General features: G+C 26.9%; 1 protein-coding gene across 5 annotated transcripts in view; it reads left to right on the top strand.

The window, feature by feature from the left end:
- The window catches only part of LOC135922067 (ankyrin-3-like), a 101,107-nt gene that overhangs the window by 53,606 nt on the left and 30,163 nt on the right, over positions 1-17,338 (top strand). For all 5 annotated transcript variants that reach the window (XM_065456486.1, XM_065456483.1, XM_065456482.1 and 2 more), the window contains 5 exons: positions 9,370-9,594; positions 9,870-10,030; positions 10,155-10,360; positions 15,833-16,043; positions 17,146-17,242. In XM_065456486.1, coding sequence (XP_065312558.1) covers positions 9,370-9,594; positions 9,870-10,030; positions 10,155-10,360; positions 15,833-16,043; positions 17,146-17,242 — 900 coding nt within the window. The remainder of the gene's footprint in view (positions 1-9,369; positions 9,595-9,869; positions 10,031-10,154; positions 10,361-15,832; positions 16,044-17,145; positions 17,243-17,338) is intronic.

Here is a 17,338-nt window from a genome sequence, read left to right as displayed (position 1 = left end):
ATTATATATATCAGAGACCTACAGAGGTACCATTTGCACGGCCCGGCCCGGTTTTAAATTTTTTAGGCCCGGCCCGGATATTTAAAAAAAAAAATTTTTAAGGCCCGGCCCGGATATTTTTAAAAAAAAATTTTTACGGCCCGGCCCGGATTTAAAAATTTCAGGCCCGGCTCGAAATTTTTGAAAATTATATTCGACCTGGTATATACAAAAATTCACCTATGAGGTATTTTACCATATTTTTCAGCGAGTATTATCGCTTATTATTTAAAAAATACATGTAAAAAGCTAAAATTTTGAGAATATTATATTGAATTTATAAAAATTATAAAACTGTTATTTATAAAAATGGATATTTTGAGCATATACTATATTTTATATTGCATTTATAAAAATAAAACTAATATTCATAAAAATGGTAATAATATTTTGAGCATATACTATATTTTATATTGCATTTAAAAAAAATAAAACTAATATTTAATTTATAAAAATGGAAAATATTTGGAGAATATAATATATTGTATTTAATTTACTATTTAATTTATAAAATAAAAATAAATCGCTATTTAAAAAAATGCATGTATAATAAATAGTATTTTGAAAATATAATCTAATTGCACAATATTAATTTAATTTATTTTATAATATAAATTTTTAACAAAAGAAGATAATTGTATTATATAATATTGTAAAAAAAATAATGAAAAATGTTGGATTAAAAACTTTCATGACTCGCAATAAATATTTGACAGTTTGCAAAGTAAAAAACCAGCATGATTGACGAAACCCTATACTCAAGAAAGATATTAAAAATTCACAAATTATCATGAAGAAAGAGAAGCATATCTACCTTTTCAGGTTGAAGATTACTTCTTCTTTCTTCAAGAATTCTCCCAGTAGTGGAAAAATTCGGCTCACAGCTTGCACATGAAGCAGGAATTGCCAATACCCATTTTGCCAATTTTGCTAAAAAATTCGCTTTGATGAGCCGCCCACCACTTTAACAAATTATCCACCTTAAATGTTTCATCTATTTTTTTATTTATGTAATTATAATATTCATCATCGGGTATTGACATATTACCAGAATTACCATCGCCCCATTTGTAATAAAACGATTCAGTTTGTTTAACAACAGTCGTAATTTGACTGGTCGATGGTATTTCATTTACTTCCTGAGCCTCTTGTAATTTAATATTATTTTTTATATAGTTTTCCGTCATCTTGCGATCTATCCCTGACAACATACGTAATTGCTTGAATTTGGGACAGAGAAAAAGAGAAATAAAATGATACTTGTGTAAAACAAATTTTTCAATTAAAAAATGCTTTATATTAGGTAAAATCAATTTTATTTCTCCTTTTTCGCTTTGAAAGGTATTACAAACTTCAAGAAGTGATATTCCTTTATTTGATTGTTTTGGTAAAATATATTCTAAAAATTTAGATATGAATTATAAAAAAATATATTAATAATACTTGAATAATGGGGCTTATTTAAGATATTCCTTTATTTGATTGTTTTGGTAAAATATGTTGTAAAAATTTAGATATGAATTATAAAAAAATATATTAATACTTTGAATAAATTTGCAGGAAATTAATAATTAGATCGATCTGTGGGTGTTAGGTAGTGTTAACCATCACCCAATATTATATTAATCATAACTATAATATAATATAATCTTATAACCATTAACTCATAATGTAAAAATTTTTATAAAAAATATTAAGGCCCGGCCAGGATATATTTAAAAAAAATTTTTTAGGCCCGGCCCAGGTATATTTAAAAGGCCGGGCTTAGGGCCGGGCCTGCAGGTCTCTGATAAATATAATATATTTTATTTTTATTATTTTAAAAGAAATTAATACATTCAATTATCTTTTTAGTAAATTTGGAAAAATTTAGAACCTTTCCACATAACCAGTTTTAGAAGCAAAACCTAAAAAAAATAATAATGACATGTAAGGTTCCAGTTTTCGCATAGGTCCTATTTTAATTGTGTATCATTCTTTATTTGTTCAAATTGTCAATAAATTTCACTAATTTTTTTATGTTCTCCATTTAGGCTTATTGTATTTGCAATATTATATATATCATTTTTATAAAATAATCAATATTAGCAATTCAAAAGCGCCTCTTGGGAAAGCTCATCCTTCCCCGAGTTTAGCTCATCCCTGAAAAATTAATATTGTTAAGTATATTTTAAAAAATAATTTTTATATATAGCATAAAAGTAAATAAGTGGAATAATATGTGATATTATTTATTCAATATTATCAAGTAGTTTTAGGGCTCGCATGCTCCCCGGTCTCCCCTAATATTATTATTATATATTATAAAAATTTGGATTTAATAATATTGTATTTTTCATGTTTTATATTATGCATTTATAAATAAAATTTATGAAATTATCAAATGACTATAAATCATCAGATTAATTAAAATAATTATATAGGATATATCAATACACAAATTTTTAAAATTTCTGAGGGCATGTTGATTTATCGTGAATCCGAACTGAACTTGCTTTTAAATCGATTCGACTAAATGAGAATCCGAAAACAGGCTTGATTTGAAAAAAAATCCATTACACATGTAACTTGCTTTTAAATCGATTCGACTAAATGAGAATCCGTAAACAGGCTTGATTTGACAAGAAATCCATTACACATGTAACTTGCTTTTAAATCGATTCGGTTAAACGAGAATCCGAAAACAGGCTTGATTTGACAAGAAAACCATTACACAGGTTAAGTTGGGAAGAAATTTCTATTGAACTCTGGAGACACTGGACTTACTATTCTAATGTTTTATGATTTAATCATGTGAATTATATTGATAAGAGTGTGAAAATTATGATCACTTTCCTTAAGTAATGTTATTTTTTTTAGAAGCAATAAATAATCTAAAATGTATTATCATTAAAACTGTAACCATTTTATTTTTCTAAAGTGATGTTCGATTTATTTTTTCAATCAATAAATAATCTATATTTAAAAAAAGACGGGTATTGATTTTTTTTATTCTAGATTATCGAACTCTAATATCCCTTTGAATATTTTTACATTATAATAGTTATTTTAAATTTGATCTTAAAATTTTGTCTAGCATACTTGAGATCTAATATGATTTAAATCAAAATCCATTACAATGATGCCGTCATGTACTATTTTTGAAGTTTAAATATTAGAATCGTTTTTAATAAAAAAATAACTATAATTCGTTCTAATATAAATATTAAAATAATGTAACATACATAAATGTTAATTATATATTTTTAATAATGTTTGATATTTTTTAATTTGTTATTACAACATTGAAATGAAAGAGTATTTTCTTTTAAGATTATTTTTAAGTGCTTTAATTAAATTTGCGCAGTAGAGTCTTGGTAAAATTTTAAACTTTTTGAAAGCAATTAATGACGGTTTTGTTATTTTTGATAGTAGTTTAATGTGTTGTATAATTCTATTTTTTGAAAAAAAATACTAACTAATAAAAGCGGCTAAAAGTGCAAATTGGTATATTTTTGTCACATCATAAATATGTATTAGTATTATTGTTTATTATTTATATTTACAGTTTTAAAACTAATGTAATTTTATCAAATAAATACTCGATCCAGTGGTTTAGTCATGGAAGGACAAAAGCTTATTCAAAAATTAACTTGAGTATGTTTTTTCAATAAAGGAAGTAATATTGGCCTAACTACCAAAACCCAACTTAAATTTTTTTCACTGGCTCTTAAACATAATTTATTGTTTAATTTAAATATAATACGAATCGCCTGATTGCAAAAATTTTATTTTATAGAGTCTAGATTATTAAATGAATGCATTTGAAATCGTCTAGCACTTTGCCCTTACACACCTTTATTCTAGTAATTGTGTTTATATAATTTATTGTAATAATCTTATAATGCAAGAAAATATTTGACTACACTTATTTAAAAAATATGATATAAATGTTATTTAACTCACTTATTTAAAAAAATGGCATAAAGTTATTTAACTCACTTATTTAAAAATAATGACATAATGTTATTTGAAATTAATTATAAAAATATAATAAAATATGTTATTGAAAAATTTAGCGCCATCTTATTTTAAACTTTTGTTAAAATTGTAGTTAATATCGATTTTGCAAAATTTTAAATCATTTAAAAATTAGCTGGCTCTAAATTTTTAGAAGCATTTATATTTATTTGTTTACACTAATCTTGAATATTATTTATAATCTATATCATTATTTTTTAGAGTAAAGTAATATAAAAGTTAAAAATAACATTGTTTAAAATAAATTGGTTTTATTTAATATTTACTTATTTTTTTAAAATAATGTTTATAAATTGCACTCTTTACATGGTGTAAAATCGGCTCTTGTTTACGTATATATAACTTCCAAGAACATAACATAGACCCTACTATCGTGGTTATTAACCCAATCAATATTTTCAATTCTATATAATAAATTGAAATGTTTTTTCTTGATTAATTAAAGTTTAATTGTCTGCTTTTTAAATTGTCATAGTATATTTTTATTGTTTTCTAATTTACATTACAATTGACATGACGCCTGAACATAAAATAAATGTGATATTAATTTTTATAGATACTAATAATCAATATAATAGTAGGAGATATTGCATCTGCGGGCTAAAATTTTTATGATTAAATAATTTTGTTTAATTACATTTTAGTCATCGAATCGAGTATTTGTGATAAAAATAACATAAATAAAAGGTAAGAATAAGAATTTAACAATATCGCGAAATTAAACAAATAATAAGCTTTATAATTTATACCTGGCTTTATTGAACTCGATTTGTTTATAAAACTGTTATTACATTTTTTGAATCATGTATTAAAAAAATGCTTTTTATTAATACTATTTTATTTTTTAATTAAATTTGATTAAAATTTAGCTTTTATATTCCTTTTGATCTTTCTATGAATTTTTAGAAATATAATATTTTTTTAATATTTAGTTTAAATTTGAAGAAAAAAAATTATGATTTCATTTCAATAGTCTATTATGTTATAAATGATCATCTTTTTTTTATAGTAAACTATGATTAATATGCGTGTGCTGTGTATAATAATCTATTATAGTCTTTTATAAAAAAAAGGAAGATAAAAATGTATATTTTTTTTATATTTCAATAATAAATATTATTTAACATTGTCATTATTTTATTTTTAAATTTAACATTTTATTTTTCGAATATTATATTATTTATTCATCGATTTCGATATTAATATAATAGAAAAATTATTATAAAATTATGTTTTTTATACAAAATAATTGGAAAAAAATTTATTTTTCCATTTTAAAAAAGAATGGAGCAAACATAAAATTGTTATTTTTTTAAATTGCATCTTTATATTATTTATTTAATATACTTTGTTTTTTATAAGGTAATTATAACATAAAAATATGAAACTTATAATTATTAGTTCTAGTTTTTAAATCTATCCTATTACTTATGATATTCGAGTTATTTTTCAAAAAAATACTAATATTTATATAACGTTAAAATTTGAATAGGCCTTATAAAGCTGTATAAAAATGTTTTTAATCTTAAATTAGAATTTCGAAAAATTTTAGATCAAAAATTATATACTATAATAATATGACTTCGAAAGTTGCGAAATTGAACTTATTCGATCAAAAAAATTTGGATTTTCATCAAATTACATTAGATAGATTTATCCCAACTAAGTGCAATTATGTAGTTACTTTAGACAGAACTTCCCAATTATTTGACCTTAAACGCAAAGCTCAAGTCATTTTTCTAAATGACCGTTCGAATTCGAACAAACACGAAACTATATACGAAGTTATAGAAAAAATTTCGCCCGAATATGATATTTTAGCGCAGAAAGCGGCTTGTCAATTAAATTCTCTCGATGAAGATGATTTAATTAAACAATGTTTCTACGATCATCATCCACTGCCCACCTCGAAAATAAAAGAACAAACGCTATTCAAATCAAAATATTTTTTTAAAAAAGGTGTTGACAGGAATATTAGTGACTATAGAAGAAAGAAATTACCCGCCATTCCTATACCTTACGATTGGCTAGTCACTATGCCTTGGATCTATCAGGCTTGGTACTTTGATTATGAAGATTCCGATTTATACTTCGATCAATTATATAATATAAAACCTCAAGAGGAGGATGAATTGGTTTATGATAGCCATTACTCTGCGGTGTTTTATCATGAATACCTCGATTTTGAGAGCGGTAAATGTCGATTTGACCAGAATGACCTTAATAAAAGTGCTCCGGAGACTTCCGTACTCAGGGAACAACCACCATTTTTGAAAAATGACGGAAATGATTGCTGTACCAAAAATTGGAATACAAAAATAACCAGGAGCCTGAAAAGTTTACGGGGAGAAGACCATGATAGAACTTTATGGTCTGTTGATTCCTGCAAAAATATGTCTATTTCCAAGAAGGCCTCTTCGATGGCTATCATCATGCCCTCGTTTTCAACGATTAATTCTTCTAATTCTATCGCAACCGATTTTATTCATTTTTCGAAATTTTATTCATCTCTACCTTATTACTTAAATAGGTCCACTTACCCCGGAATACCTTTTCAACTTTCGACACAAGATTTATATTTAGAATCTTACAAGGATATCATTGACGAAGAGAAAATTCTTTTAAACATTAAAAGATTTAACAAAATCGTAAACGATCCATGCTTTATTAAGATCGAACACGCCTTTTTCGAAGAGAATTCCCGGTTAAGTTTGAATGGGAAAGTCATGAAAAATAAGTACTTCCCTCTATTACAAATACTTTTAAATGCCCACCAAAAGAATTCTTATTTAACCAGCGATCCATCACATCGTACATTACCTTGTATTCCAACGCACTTTGGTGAAATAATTAATAAGCCGACAATGGTTAAAAAGATTGGTATCAATGATATCCATCTACCTGGAAATCTTTTACATAGTGCGTCTATAAGAGTCATTAACTTATGTAAATGGAATGGAATTCAAAAATATGATACCCCCGTGTCAAGGTATTTAATATTATATAATATGAGAATCAATATTTGATGCTTAATTAACACCTATGGACTTGGAACGAAACACCTTTTTTTTTAGAACATGAATCCGAACACAAAATTCCCTTATTATAGGTTTCTGTCTATCATCCAAAGGCCCTCTTCTAAAAAAAACACCATCCTATATTTGAACCAAGCCCTCTTATAATATAAAATTTGGAAAATTAACTAGATAACTGGATGGCCCGCGGGCCGGTCAACTTTTACAGAACATTTTTATCTGGTACGAAGCAAATTTTAAATGCAGGGATTCACTTCCCCTGGTTGCACCACTTTTATTCTTTTTATTCAAAATTAAATGCACAAACTACAAACCGAAATGTAGTTTAAACTTAAATAGAGTATCTATATTTTTAGTTTTAAAGAATTTTAAACCTACTTTAGACATATGTTTAAGGGATCATTGTCTTTATTAATTTCAATTTTTATTCTCCTATTTTAATATAAAAATATTTCATATCTATTTCCAATATTGAAAATTTGTATCCCCTCTTTTATTGAAAAATGTTTGTTATTTTTTCGTTTTAAAATTAATATTTTATAATTAAAATATTGGATTTCATAGATATTTAAATTTAAAACCAGGTTATTTAAATTTTTTTATTAAATTTCGAATTATAAAAACTTAACGAACAAGGATAACAGTTTTACATATGACATTCCAAATTTATCCCTTCCCCCCACTTTCATCGTGGAATAAATAAAAAGAAAAGCATTTGTATTCTACACTGAAGAGTGACAATAGAACCCTGCAAAATCATTTTTTTAATTGGCTCATTTTTTTATTTTTAAACCAGGTCTGAATATATTTATATAAAATTTTTTTTAGTCAAAAAGTAATTTTTTTCAAAAATATAGGGCCTTCCTGTCGTTTAAGTATATAAATAAAGGCATTTTTATAAAGTTACATAAAATTACTAATTTGTCTTAATCATATAAAATTTTTAACAACAATTTTATACTGGTTAAAAAAAAGAAAATTAGTATATTTTATTTTTGAAAATATTTTTTGAGCCAGGGGTTGGCCCAATTTAAGAAAGTGTTTTAAAGAATTATATTTTAGAATAATTTAGTCATGCCATAATAAAGATATATTGCTAAAATAAGAAATATTTACTTAGCGACGCTGCGAAATTATTTATTATCAGTAGCGATTTCGAATACATTGAAAACACTATTAAATGATAAAACAATTAATAAATGAGCTAATTATTACTGTTGCATAATCGACATTATTTAAACCCGTTTTCAAACGGATCAAAATATGGCCACCACTTTTAGTCTAAAATTGTCACCTTTTTTTAAAGCTTATTAAATGACCCAGGGTATACAGATTAGAGTACATATATACCTCAACTTGTTTAAAATCGTGATTAGGCTGCGAAATTCTAAACACCAACGACATGCGCCCTTATAACACCAATTTCGACATTTTGGGCCACCACATTGAATATTTTCGAAAGGCAGAATACCCAGACACTATTCCATCAATAGAACGTTTAGAGTCACAAACATACCTTCCTCGCTGGAATCACCTGGCCTCAGCCTTGACAATTAAATCATATCTGATGCGATGACACTGCCATTAGAATCAAGATATACCCCTTGCTTGAGATTACACTTTCATACATCTGTTTTACCAGATCCTTTTCTTCAAACTCCTTCCCTTCATGAAGACAATATAAAAACTAATAAATAATATCGTAACATAAACGATAAATATATTGTTCTTTTCGGTAGCATATACATGTGGCCTATTTTAACCTTAAGCCATAAAATTAGTTATAAAACAAAAGGAAAAAAAATTATGTTTAATCATATATAGGTTAGAAAGAAGGCGGCAAAGATTATCGATCAAAAATTGTCAATCCAATGTTTCTAATATATGGATCATTAAATCCTGCCAAATTAATTAAATATTATTTTTTTTATTTTTTTACATTGTTTTAATTTTTTTATATATTATGATTTTTATATTTGTTTTTATATTTTTTTAAGTGCAATTTAACTTGTTAATTTTAATGTATAAAATATATAGGCCTATTTCGAATTAAGATAAATAAAAACAACCCCAATCTTATGTACCTTAATAAATCGCAAATGCACGTTGCTCAATAATCTTTAACATATTTAAAAATTTACTCTCACTAACAAGTTAAATTTTAATCAAAAGTTCATTTTTTTAGACTATAATTTTTTTACAATTTTAGGATCGACATTCCACATATAGTATAAATCAAATTATTCATATTATTTATCTTTCTCGTAAATTAAAGATTTTTGGTGAGTTTTATGGTGGATGCCAGGGGAGGTGCCATGAGAGGATGCAGACATTCAGGTTTAAGGGTAATTATACCACCTCGCAAGGCAGCCACGCCCATTAGAGTTACTTGTCGATTTGTCAAACCCGAAAAAATGGCGAATTCTCCTCCACTTATGGAAGGAGAAGGACTAGCGTGCAGAATTTTGGAATTAGGTCCAGCCGGAACCAAATTTTTGGGGTATTTTTTTCTAGTATTAACTTATTTTTTAGAATGCTACTATAATTACTAGTTTTAAAAAAAATATTTTTAACACTTAAAAATAAATGAATTTTTACATATGTTTTAATAATAATTTTATAAGGATAAACGAGATTGTTAATGTTATTTATCATATGAAAAAGATACAAGATTTATTGCTCTTAAAGAAACCATTTTTAAAGTTAAATTTATAAACCTATTTGGTAAACAAATTATATTTGCTTGAACTATATATTTATATAAATTATATTCAGACCAGTTATTATCGAAATTCCACACTTTGCATCCCTGAGAGGCAGCGAAAGAGAAATAACAATTTTACGTAGCGACAATGGCGAAACCTGGAGGGAACACGTGTTGGAAGCCTCCGAATCGGCTGTCCAAGAGGTCTTAAACGAGAGTTTTGATGGAGAAGGTTTAAATTAAATTTCTGTTATTTAAAAATATTTTGGTTAGACATCTATAATTTTCATTTTCATAAATCTATCTTATATTTTTTTTGTATTTTTCTACAAATTAAATGTTTAAAAAAACCACAGATAGTTTAGACGACTTGCAAAGCAATAGAATAACTCGCATCCTTACTAATGATTTTCCATTGTATTTTGCAATTATATCTCGTATTCACCAAGAGACTCATAGTATAGGACCCGAGGGGGGAATTATTAGTTCTACCATCGTTCCTATGGTTCAGGCCATGTTTCCGGAAGGAGCGCTTACGAAAAGAATCAGGATTGGGCTTCAGGTATAAGTGATAGTAATTTTTTTATACTATTCATATTCAGATGTTTTGGTGGGTAGAGTTCCATACCAGATTTTAAAATTGTTATTACAAATAAACTTATTGACATTTTGATCTGGGGCTTCCAGTATATTTCATTTTAATCACACTATATTTCTGCAAAATTTAATGCGGTAGACCGGGGAACATGCGAGCTCTAAAAGGCAAACATCAATAAAATTAAAATTACTTGATAATATTGAATAAATAATATATTTTATTCCATTTATTTGCTTTACTTTACATAAAAATAATTTTTTAACAGTATTAATTTTTCGGAAAAGAGGAGCTACATCCGGGGGATAATAAGCTTTCCCGTAAAGCGCTCTTGAGCTGTAAAATATTAATTTGTTCTAAATATAAATGCAACTACTTTATTGATAAAAATAAGCCATAATGGAAAACAATTATATAATAATTAAAATTATTGATAATTTAAACAAATAAAGAATGGATTATAATTACAACACGATCCATAGCCCAAAAAAAACATTTAATGGGGACAAAGACTCACATATAGTTTCTTGCTCTTTCTTGAATATTTGTCTTTATATAGACAATTTAGAATCTTGTATCATTAATCTCGATTTATTTCTTTTTACTGTTCATAAGTTTGTTTTCTTCATAACGGCTAGCAAGGACGGATTATCATTATTAGTTGTTTCTTTTTTCTAATATAATTCTGACTCAATTTTAATAGGAAAAAGTAAATTTTAAAGGCTCTTTAAAATTTCATATGTTCCTCTGAAAAGTAGCTCAAACCCTCAATAGTTTAAAATCTGATTTTATGGTAGTTTTATTTTAACATATTTTTTGTCTTTATTTGAAAAGATTTTATATAGAATAGTATTCAATCTTTTATATAAGTTAGTTATTGGATAATTAAGACTTTTATTATTTTTTATTTTATATTAATTGAATCATTTTAAAAAGTTACTTTTGAGAGTATAAATCTGTTGTCATAAAAATCTTATATATGATCCGATATTTAAAAAAATTATAGCCATATATGCATAATGTAGTTGTACATATTTGTTAAAAAGTTACCCATTTTAGTTGATAATCTAAAAGAAAACCCCAAGGCTCACTGGAACCTCGGGCTCATAAGATCCCCGGTCTCTCATACATTTATGTGGATTTCTACGATTTAGGATATAAATGTTTTTTTGGAGGTAAAACACATTTCATATCTTATAATTTAAAAAAAATTATTAGTAAAAATATAAATATTATATTTATAGAAATTGCTTTATTTTTACACCAATATTAAATCTATAAAATTTTTATTAATAGTGTATTAAATTTGAATGAGGTAACGGTTTTAAAATTGAGGTTAGTTGTACCCCATCATAGTTTTGTTAATCTGCTTGGTCGTAAAATTTACGACCCTTTTATGTGCTCAGGCCGACCCGAGGTTCAGACCCACCTATGGATTACACCCGTGGCTCGGATAAATGAAAAGTAAGGAAAAATAAATCTCATTTTCTAATCTTAAATTAAATCTTATACATTCTAAATTAATAAAACTTTTAATCTCATTCTCTTACCATTTAAATATTTGTTTAAATTTGGGGTGCTTTTGATTAAAATGTTTTACGGCCGAAACCCGATTTTTTTTTAAAAAAATTTACCGTCACGGCCATAATCTATTTAAATATAATTAATTTTTATTTTACTTTTTTTTAACTATGTATATTTTTTTTTATAAACAACCTCCCCCACATAATTTCCTATTACAGTGAAGTTATTATTATTTTTTTTAAATATACAATAAAGGGGGTAAAAAAAAGTAAAATTTTATTATTTTAATTAAATATGGACAAAAAATAAAGATTAAACTTCATGCATGTTTAATAAAAAGAAATTATGTTGTAAATTTATAATTTGTGATGAAAAATGGCAGTCCCATCATGATGCTTTTTTTAAAATATTTTTGAAGTTGTTTATTTATTATATTATTTTTTTAGTTATTTACTTAGATAATTTTTTTTAAGAAAATGATAATTTTAAAATTAAATTTAAGTAAGTTTATATATATTTTTGAAGTTAAGTTTATTATATTATTTTTTTATAAAAAGTGTAAATTGAATATTTTATAAAGTCCGTGAAGTTGGCCCCCTACTTTTGGATTTTTAATAGTTTATCAGTTGGACTGATTTGTACCCGATTTATACCGTTTTCAGTTCGATTTGTACCATCACCGTTTTTGAGATATTCAAATAACAAAGGGGGAAGGGGGGGACTTCACGACAGCTCCCCAACTTTTGAATTTTAAAATAAAAAGGGTATAGGTCGATAGAAAATGATTTGTACCGTTTTCAGATTAATTTGTACTATACAATTTTCCAGCTATTGAGCATTTAAAATATGGCGCCAAAAATAAAAAACACAGTTTTTTTAAAAAAAATTTCTTAACGTACAACGATAGAGAATTTTTTTTCTCTCCCTAATGATACCTTAAATTAAGTTTTAGCTCCATTATTTATTTCGGAAATCAAATTTTAAACCTTATATTATAGCATGAAGTTAACCCCCCGATATTCAAATTTTTAAAACGGTATTGAATTGTATCTGATTTGTAGCGTTTCAAACTCGATTTGTACCATTACCGTTTTCAACTATTGACCGTTAAAAATATGGCGCCAAAAATAAAAAACACAAATTTTTTTTTTAAAATTTCTTAACGTACAACGATAGTAATTTTTTTTCTCTTTCTAATGATGTCTCAAATTAAGTTTTATCTAAAAATATACACACATTTGTAAATATATATTTATTTGTTTATCCTACCTTAATATATTTATAAATCTATATATTTTAATAAAAATGCTAAATAAATTTTGAATAGTTTGCTTATTTATATATATTTTTCAAAAATGGACACTATAATATGGAATATTAGAGTTGGTTGTAATAATTTCATTTGCAAAATTTTCCCGTGTCTAGCCGGATAACCTCCTTTTTTTATTCAGCTCATGACCGTCTCTAAAATGGCCTTTATAAACGCATTCCACTATAACTCTGTTCCAACTCCGGACGTACAAGAATAAAAGCTTTTAACTTGATTTATAATTGGAACATATTCCTTTTATCAAGACAATAATTTAGTAATAAAGATACGTATATAATAATTTTAGTGTTAAAAATATCATACTTATAAATATAAGCTAAATATAAAAAATTGAAACTTAATTTGGTTAATTTAATAAATATTATGGACATAGAAAAATAAGGATCTTAAGGAGAAATTATGATTTTTTAACATAAATCCTAAATATTAATCATAAAAATAGCCTTTTCAAGATTTTAAAATTTTTTTCATTATTAACTAGCATAAATGACCTATATGGTTTAGCAAGCCCCGCTAGCTCTAAATTGACAAATTATAATTGAAATGATATATAGATATTATAAATACTCATAAAACTTTCCGAAATTATAAAAGAGTTTTTAAACTTTGCTATAAAATTTGATTAACATATAAATGATTATATATTTTAATAAAAATTAAAATTCTATCATAGCCATATTTTTAACGGTCAATAGCTGGAAAACGGTAATCGTACAAATCGAGTTTGAAACGGTACAAATCATCAATCCCGTTTTAAAAATTTGAAAAATGTCAAAATTTCAATATCGGTGGGCTAACTTCACGCTATAATATAAGGTTTAAATTTTGGTTTCCGAAATAAATAATGAAGATAAATAATTTGAGGCATCATTAGGAAGAGAAAAAAATTCTCTATCGTTGTACGTTAAGAATTTTTTTTTAAAAAATTTTGAGTGTTTTTTATTTTTAGCGCCATATTTTTAACGGTCAATAGCTGGAAAGCGGTAATAGTGCAAATCAAACTGAAAACGGTACAAATCATTTTCTTTCGACCTATACACTTTTTATTTTTAAATTCAAAAGTTGAAGGGTTGACGTAAAGTTGCCCCCCCATTTTGTTCTTTGAATATCTCAAAAACGGTAATGGTACAAATCGAACTGAAAACGGTACAAATCATTTTCTATCGACCTATTCGTTTTTTATTTTTAAATTCAAAAGTTGGGGGGTTGTCGGGAAGTTGTCCCCCCATTTTGTTCTTTGAATATATCAAAAACGGTAATGGTACAAATCGAACTGAAAACGGTACAAATCATTTTCTATCGACCTATTCGTTTTTATTTTTAAATTCAAAAGTTGGGGGGTTGTCGGGAAGTTGTCCCCCCATTTTGTTCTTTGAATATATCAAAAACGGTAATGGTGCAAATCGAACTGAAAACGGTACAAATCATTTTCTATCGACCTATTCGTTTTTTATTTTTAAATTCAAAAGTTGGGGGGGGGGGGGTGTCGGGAAGTTGTCCCCCCATTTTGTTCTTTGAATATATCAAAAACGGTAATGGTGCAAATCGAACTGAAAACGGTACAAATCATTTTCTATCGACCTATTCGTTTTTTATTTTTAAATTCAAAAGTTGGGGGGGGTGTCGGGAAGTTGTCCCCCCATTTTGTTCTTTGAATATATCAAAAACGGTAATGGTGCAAATCGAACTGAAAACGGTACAAATCATTTTCTATCGACCTATACGTTTTTTATTTTTAAATTCAAAAGTGGTGGGGGGGGGGGGTTGTCGTGAAGTTGGCCCTCCATTTTGTTCTTTGAATATCTCAAAAACAGTAATGGTACAAATCGAACTGAAAACGGTACAAATCGCATATAAATCAGTCTAATTGATAAACCATTAAAAATCCAAAAGTGGGGGGGCTAACTTCACGCACCTGATTTTATATATTTTGATTTCGAGAATTGCAGAAAAAAGAGGCTTGTTTTTGTTTATAAAAAACATTCCAAAAATATTCTAAATATCCCATTCAAGTTCAATCTTGCCGAATTTATAAACAAATGTTATCAAATATACTTGTCTAACATAAAAAAATAGCGATGAAATTAAACAAATCCGGCCAGAAAGTTCTTATCTAATTCTGAACTAGGATGGTATAGCTGGAATTAATCGCTCGGCCTACCAACATAATAATTCATTTTAATCCTATTTTTTGGTATTTCTAAGCCCTAAGTGGTCCCGATTAAAATTTTTTAATCCTAAGCTGAGTTGCTTGCAGGATTTTACTATTTAACCATAGTAAATGATGCCATGTTTTTATTTGAACTATTTGGAATAACATTATTCATCTGGACCCCGGGTCTGTGCTCGAGGTTCTTGTTCAGAGCTGGTTTGGTCGATTTTTAGACCCAAACCCGGGTCTCCATTTTTTGCCCATCTCAGCTCTCAAGGATTGGGTTAACTATATCTTAATGGTTAATATTCAGTGGTTTTATTTATTTGCCTAATTAATGAGCAAAAATATAATATTTTTCAATTTCATGTTTTAAGATATTAGATAGTCATTTTCAGAAAATTTATTAGCCTAAAATATATAATAAAAAAAGGCCCATCCTATATCGCCAGAAATGGTTACCAAAATGTTGGGTAACAGGGTTGCAGTAAGCCCAGTAGTTACTATCGAACCCAGGCGGAGAAAATTTCATAAACCTATAACCTTAACTATACCATTGCCCCAAGCCTCGAATAAGGGTATGATCAATCAATACAATTCATCGAACGATGCTCCTACTTTAAGACTACTGTGTAGCATTACAGGTATTGATATTTAATAATTTATTAACCTCATCTTCATCGTCGTTTAGTGGCCCTTTCCAGGTGGCCATTTTCCCTTCTAATCGCCTTTCTCCATTTTACTTGGTCCGCATTGCCCCGGGTCAAACCTAACCTTTTCATGTCATTATCTAGCACTTTCATCTAGTATGTCTTTGGTCGCCCTCTAGATCTTACTCCCTCCACTTCCAACCGACGGCATCTATTCAACCAATCATCCTTTGCTTTCGGTTCAACTTATCAAACCATTTCAGTCTATTTATTCTCAAGACATTACCTATATTGCTTCTAAATCCTTTTTCTCAGTTCCTGACTTGTTTTTTTCTCGTATTCTCATCTTCGTTCTTTCTCTTTTGACTTCGTGAATCGCTTTAATTGCCTATATCTAATTAATAGAGGCAATTTTTTCTCATAAGGCCTTCGCTTGGCGAAACAACTCCATGATATTTACATACTAATTATTTATAAAGTAACTCACAAATTGCAATGTAATTAGTTGCTTTTTAGTCACTTTTGATTGAAATAATATAACTAGTTCTTGTTTAAAGGTAACTTTTAACAACCTAAATTTTTAGAGAAGTTTTTTGCAAATCAATTATGAACGTGAACGTATTCGATTTTTTGTCAATGAAAATATAATTAAATATCAGTTAGGGCAACTTTTATTATTATCTTATTAAATAAATTAAAAGGGGTGTAAAAAATAACAATTTTTAGATAGATTATAAAATAATATCCAATATATTTTTCTTAAAGAAAAAAGAAAGAAATTATTAAAGTACCTTTAACTACTTATAGAATTAAATAATTTGATATTGGTAAAGAATAATAAAAACATATGCCAATGCAAAAGTTAATATTTGGGACTTTATTTTAATGTATAACGAACGGTGATTCTCAAAGCATAAGATATTGATCCCAATTCAATTCCGACTAATAGTAATAAGTTACGAATTTGTGTCTATTATTCGTATTCGCACATTACATACTTATGCCATTATATTTCAATCGTGCAACGTGTTTTTAATTTTGTATATATTTATAATCGTTTTTTTATACTCAACATAAATTATTATATAAAATGAAGGTGGCATTACTCCCGCTCAATGGGAAGACATAACTGGTTCAACGCCGTTAACTTTCGTAAATAATTATGTATCCTTTACCACCACAGTATCTGCCAGGTATTTCATATAAATTTCCTAGATATTAATTGGTTTAGAGGGTATTGATGGGGCTTTTTACGGCCATCCGATTTTCCTGATATAACCTGATCCGAT

Source organism: Gordionus sp. m RMFG-2023, chromosome 1, assembly GCF_954871325.1.
Source record: "Gordionus sp. m RMFG-2023 chromosome 1, tfGorSpeb1-WG-v2, whole genome shotgun sequence".
Classification (NCBI taxonomy): domain Eukaryota; kingdom Metazoa; phylum Nematomorpha; class Gordioida; order Chordodea; family Parachordodidae; genus Gordionus; species Gordionus sp. m RMFG-2023.
This window is presented reverse-complemented; position numbering and strand designations above follow the sequence as displayed.